This window comes from Pezoporus wallicus, unplaced genomic scaffold (assembly GCF_028554395.1).
Source record: "Pezoporus wallicus isolate ANWC-B61680 ecotype Strahan unplaced genomic scaffold, APGP_CSIRO_Pwel_v1 contig_3486, whole genome shotgun sequence".
Classification (NCBI taxonomy): Eukaryota; Metazoa; Chordata; class Aves; order Psittaciformes; family Psittacidae; genus Pezoporus; species Pezoporus wallicus.
In genome coordinates, this window is record NW_026642292.1 from 1,431,900 (window position 1) to 1,437,899 (window position 6,000).

At 42.2% G+C, this 6,000-nt stretch overlaps 1 protein-coding gene across 4 annotated transcripts in view; it reads left to right on the forward strand.

Moving 5' to 3' along the window:
* The window catches only part of STON2 (stonin 2), a 69,893-nt gene extending 65,263 nt beyond the window's left edge, over positions 1–4,630 (forward strand). For all 4 annotated transcript variants that reach the window (XM_057428679.1, XM_057428681.1, XM_057428680.1 and 1 more), the window contains exons 6-7: positions 3,010–3,212; positions 4,484–4,630. In XM_057428679.1, coding sequence (XP_057284662.1) covers positions 3,010–3,212; positions 4,484–4,567 — 287 coding nt within the window. In that variant the 3' untranslated portion in view covers positions 4,568–4,630. The remainder of the gene's footprint in view (positions 1–3,009; positions 3,213–4,483) is intronic.
* Positions 4,631–6,000: the final 1,370 nt, after the last annotated feature.

Below are 6,000 nucleotides of genomic sequence, written 5' to 3' on the forward strand. Positions count from 1 at the left end.
CAGGCACCTGGTATACTTTCTGAAGTAAATTAAATCCTTTAATTCAAACTTGTTGGGATATCAGAGTTGTTTGGAACAGATTCTCTCCAATCACAGTAACCCATGCATATATATGAATTATATTATGAGATGCTTGATTGCCAGAATGAAATGTTAATAGCTTAAGGCAGCAGAAGCTGCGAAGCAAAAGCAGTCTGTTGACTGATTTTACTAAAAACTATACCTGTCCATTCAAGAAAGAGCTCTGAATGAGCCTGTTGAATGGAGAGTCTACAGAAGTTGTGCCTCATGTGCCTCACGGATGGACACTTGGGTGCTGTGTATTTTTTGCTATAACTTTGGTGAAGGACTTGCTGTATTAATCACTTCACCTTATTGCCTACCATGATGTGCTGGTTTAAATGAATAACTTCTGTATTTTGTTTGAGTGTTGCGCATGGTCTTTTCTGTTAGTGGGCAAAACTACTAGAAGAAATTAAATTATTGGAAAATTGCATTGTAAGTTGCACTGCATTAATTTTTCTTCCTTTCCCCCCCTTTATTTCCCTCCCCCTTTTTTTTTGAGCCTGTGAATATCCACCAACATGTGTGTTAGATGACTGGTTGCTAGTTCCATGTGTCTGGTTGAAATTATGAATAGCTTAAAAGCTCAGATGTCCAAAGCACCCATCACACAGTGTCCTCAAGCCTTGTTAAACACGTCCCAGTCCTACTTTCACATGTGTCCATCCCAAAAGCAACTGAGCATATGCCAGCTCAGGAGTGCAGCAGTGCAAGCTGAACACCTTGCAAGCTGAACACCTTGTAGCCAGGACAGTGGCTTGCACCAGTGCTGTGTTGCCACTCCTTCAGACTGCTGTGGACCTCCACTGCAATCCAGGCAGCCTGAAGGAGGGAGCAGCCCACTGCAATCTAGAGAAGAAAAGCATAGCAAAGCAGATGAGCAGGAAGGATTGCAATGAGTCTGCTGAGCCTGGCATAGGGTGAGTGAAGAGATATGATCAAATGAGGGGCCTGAGACTGGGAGTTGGTTGCCAGCACTGAGTGCTGAACACAGAAATTTGGAGCCAGGAATGGCATCTTCATAATGCAGTACCACAGAGCAGTGGTTACCAGGTGTGTGCAGCAGCACCTGAGTGTCCTATGGCAGAGGCTGGAGTGTGCTGCCACCACAGGTGTGTCCACCACAGCCGAGCCCAAGAACTGGCCAGAAGCAAAAGCCCTGCAGTGCTAGAGGCACAGTGATCTCCACAGGAGCAGTGGAGCTGCCCCTGGCTCATGGTGTGTGGGCATCATCTTTGAGGTCTGCTGTGTGCCACTGATTTTACCCAGGGAAAGCATGCTCCAGGTATAAAAAGCCAGGATGTGCTGTCAGAGGGAGCTCCCAGCTCTAGAACCAGAGTCAGCACTCTGCTTGGGATAATTAATCCTGATGAAAGTCCTGGTGATATAATTTAATGCTTGCAGAACTAAAGTTTTTAAGTCTGTTTGATAACTGCACCCATAACATGGCTCCAGCTGTGGTGCTGCATATCAGTGCTGTCTCTGCTGAACTGCATAGCCTCTCCTTGGATTTGTTGCAGGGACGTAAGTTGTTAAACCTTCCACTTGTGAGGGAACTCTGGATCCCTTCAATCAGAAAAGCCCAAAGTGGCTTTGAAGGCTTGCTTTCTCATTTTGTAGACAGAAAAATTAAGGTGCAGACCTTAAATGACTTGCTCAAGAGGTTAGGGAGTTGGCTGCAGTCAGAAATAAAACCAGTCTAGTTTGACTAGCAGTCCCTACTTCAATTTTTAAACATCACTGCTGTCCAGCAAAACACGGGGGGGAATAATAACAAAGGTTATCATTTACAGATGACAGAGCTAAATGTGATTCTTTCTTCACCTTGCAATCTTTAATAACTAGCCACCTTGTCGTGGGGTAAAGAATAAACAGTTACATACAAGCTATGCATGAGCTTGCTTTTTGAACCCAGGAAAGTTATTTAACATTATCCAGTATATTTTCTTTTGCTAAAAATGAGGATAACAATTTCAAACAACTGTGAAATACCTGCGAAATCCCACCTTTCCTCATTACCAATACACACATTTCAGAAGTATATGCCACAATGCGCTTAACATGTTACATGCACTGGGGGAATCAGAAGAGGGGAAATACCTTTACCCTACTGTGCTTGATTGACATCTTGTATTTTCACCCACTAAAAGAAAACCAGAGTGATTGGCAATCCTTTTTGCAGTTTTGTTTAATTCCTCTGGAAATTCCTACAGCACTGAAACAGGTAAGATACTGTCACTTGGTGTGAACTAGTTCAGCCAGGCAGATTCTCAGTTTCTTGCAGTTTCATGGTGTTGCTTCTTCCTAAACGTTGTTTTTTGTGATCCATTGTCATGGTTTAAAAGGAGGCAGAGGGCTCCTTCACTCACTCCCCCCACTTCTTTCCCTCTCCCTACTCCCGGAGGGACGGAGAGGAGAATTGAAAAGAATGCAACTCCCACTGGTTGAGATAAGAACAGTTTAGTAACTCAGGTATAACACAGATCACTACTGCTACCACCAATGATAATAATGATAAAGGAAATAACAAGGGAAGAGAATACAACATCTCACCACCAGCTGACCCATAACTAGCCCCCCCCCCCCCCCCAGACCGACCAAGCTCTGATCAATGCCTCCTCCAACCCCGCAGTCTCCCAGCCCTTCCGGCTCACTCCCAGTTACATCCTGGGCATGATGTGCTGTGGTATGGAATACTTCTTTGGCTAGCCTGGGTCAGGTGTCCTGTCTCTGCTTCCTCACGGCTTCCCCTCCTCCCTGGCAGAGCATGAGGCTCACAAAGTCCTTGGCCAAACCAAAACATCATTGTTATCAGCTCTGTTCCCGAGCTGAAAGTCAAAACACAGCACTGCACCAGCTACCAAGAAGGAGAAACATGACTGCTGCTGCTGAACCCGGGACATCCATCCAACACAACTTTCATGTCTCTTTGCGCTTTTATTCCAGCTTCTGGCCATCCTCACAGCTTCTTCTGTCACCTAGAGCTTGGCTCTGACCGGGAAGTGCCTTCCAGTTTTGTCCGCTATGTAGATGTGGAATTTGACATGCCCACCACTTCTGCCTCCAAAGCCACTGTTCGGTCCATCTCTGTCGAGGACAAGACCAATGTGAGGAAATGGGTCAACTATTCAGCACACTACAGTTACAAGGTAAAACTGAGTATGTGGCAATCACTGTGGTTACTTTGCATGCTTAATTGTCTTGAAAACTCTAGGCAGACAAATACCATGGGCGGATGCGGTGGGAATTTGACATATGCTAGGCTCTGTGCAGTAGCTACCCATGTGCAGCCTATTGATTCATGGTAAAAAAGCAGCAGATTATCCCTCAGCAAAGATGGAATAACCTTGCTTGCAGTTGCTTTGTGGAAAAGCATGCTCATGGATACTGGAGATAAGCTGAATACAGTAAAAGTGTGAACAGAGTTTTTCTGCTCTTCATAGCAGCTACAGTGGGAGTGCTACAGCACACAAAAGGATCACATTGTTTCTCTGCTTAGATATTTCTTCTTCCTGCCTGCCCTGAGGAGAGGAGCAGATGGGAAAACGCACTACATAGATACCTGCCAAGAATCTCAGTATGCCAAAATTTGCATGTTAGCTGATTCTCAGCAGAGAAATTGGCATCCTACCTGCCTTCTTTAAGAACAGAGGTGAGAGATAATGAAAAGATCCTCATGGCAAATATTTTTAATGGTAATAGGTTTTTAGTAGTCTTTTAAATTCTCTGGAGAAGGTAATTGCTCTTCCTAAGCATTCCTCTGAAGAACTGGACATTGGATCATTCCTGAATTTTCAGAGGTGTTGAAATTTAGAACACAAATGTAGATCACCTTGGCCCCATCACAGTACAAATTGGCATCTGTAGCCCAAAGCACCTGAGCCTGAGAATGTCAAGAATGTGCCGATGTCTGGTTCAGTGTTAGGCAGTCCTGCGAGGAGCAGGGAATTGGACTCGATGATCCTTACAGGTTCCTTCCAACTCAAGATCTTCTATGATTCTGTGATTCTGTGCATTTTGAAGATTAAGCTCTTGCTTTACACATCAGAGTTTAAAATATAGGCTGGTCGTCTTCTGTCACTTAGGAAGCCACCTGTCCTCTGCAGATTTTGTTCTGGGTTTGGATTCAAAGTACAAATAGAGATGGTAATTAATATAAAATCACATGAGACCAGTTCTCTGCATGACTTTTTCTCTTCTGGAAAAGATGTCATGACACTGTTGAATTGTAACACTGGATTAGACTTATACACTTAAGAGTATAAAATCTAGCTTTCCCTCAGTCTATTTCTCTTCAAAGCACTCTCATTTTACCAAGAGTTTCTTTACCTTAGTGGAACATGGATTGCCATTAAAGATTTTGTTATTCTTTTGGTTTCCTTTCTCATCACCAATATTCTTCCCCTTTCTCCTCTGCCAGGTCGAAATAGAGCGGAAAAAAAGCTTGAATGAGGATCTGAAGGGAGAAGATACAGCAGATGTCAATGAATGTGCTATGCAGTGAAGGAAGACCAGTCTGCAAGTCACAAGATGGGTAGTCAAATTAAAAAACCTGGAAGAAAGAACTTGCAGGGATTTGGTATTTTTCTTTTAAAAAGTATGCAGTACTACTCTCAAAATAATGCTCCAAAGAGTATTATTTTTCCTTGTGATGACCCGTACTTCGAGAAGAAGCTTGTGTGTGGTTTGTTTGGAGTGGACCCATGGAACAATTTAAGCACATTTGGGGGATAGACAGAATGACTTGTATTACAGTCAAGCCCGCCTTTCTGCCTCTTCACCATTTAGTTTCTGCACTGAAGTATGGTCTGACAAGCATCACAGTCAAACCAGAAAGCAGCCTTTATCACACTTAAATCTTGCCCTCCTACATTAAGCCTTTTTTTGTTGTTGTTGTTGCTGTATGCCTGTTGGGTTTGGTCATTGGAAGATTCACTTCCTTCTGAACTGCCAAATAAAACCCAGGCAGCATCAAGTGAAAAATGATGTAAAATCTCATTTCTGAAGTGATCAACAGAGTGAAAACCCTGAGCATCATTCTGAAGAATCAACAAACTCTGCATCTTAAACATAGTAAATGGGCAAGCACATGAACTACAGACAGGACAGCTAATCATGTAGCTGTTCTTCTGTTCACCCCTTGCTGTCTCATCCCCTGAATGACAACATGTCATTGTGCACATTTTCATGGGTCTGCACAAGTTACAAGAAAGTCTCTGCAATTTCTTAAATTTTTTATTTGTTAGTCTGTTCTATTATCTTGACTGAACATGGTAATGGCTGCTAGTAACAGGGAATGTGTCTTATTATAGAGGTGATACAGGAGGAACTTGGCTAAGATTAGATCATTCCTGCCTAGAAAGATATTTAAGGGAGAAACACTAGCCTTTGGGTTTGGGTTTTTTTATGTTTTCTGGGGTGGGAAAGGTGGGTGGTTATTGAAAATGACAGAACAAAATTACTTCAAACAGACAATGTTGTTTGCCTTCCTGAAAATCCTTGGAAGTCTGTACAGCACAATATCACTTTCATGTTCTATCTTGAACCTACAACAGAAGTAACTTGTATCTTTATAAAACCCCCACTAACTGGCACCTAAAATCTCTTTTCAAAAATTAGTAACAAGCTTCTATCATGGAGATTTTTTTATGTTCACTTAGCTGAAGGTAACAGGAAGTCTTAAAGCTTCTTTCTAAATACAAATGCAGAAGGCAAAGTTCTCATTCACATTCATATAAATTTTAGAGAAAACTGTTCAAAGTACCCAATTTTTGTAACTGTGTCCCTGGCTTGTGTAATATTTCATGTTGAGGTAATTTTAAATGTAAAAAGAAAAAAAAAATTATTAAGTCATTTATCTTTTGAAAGGTTACTGCTGACTTTAAAATCACACATTCAGAAAGCCTTGGCAATGTAATTTAAAATCATAATGAATGA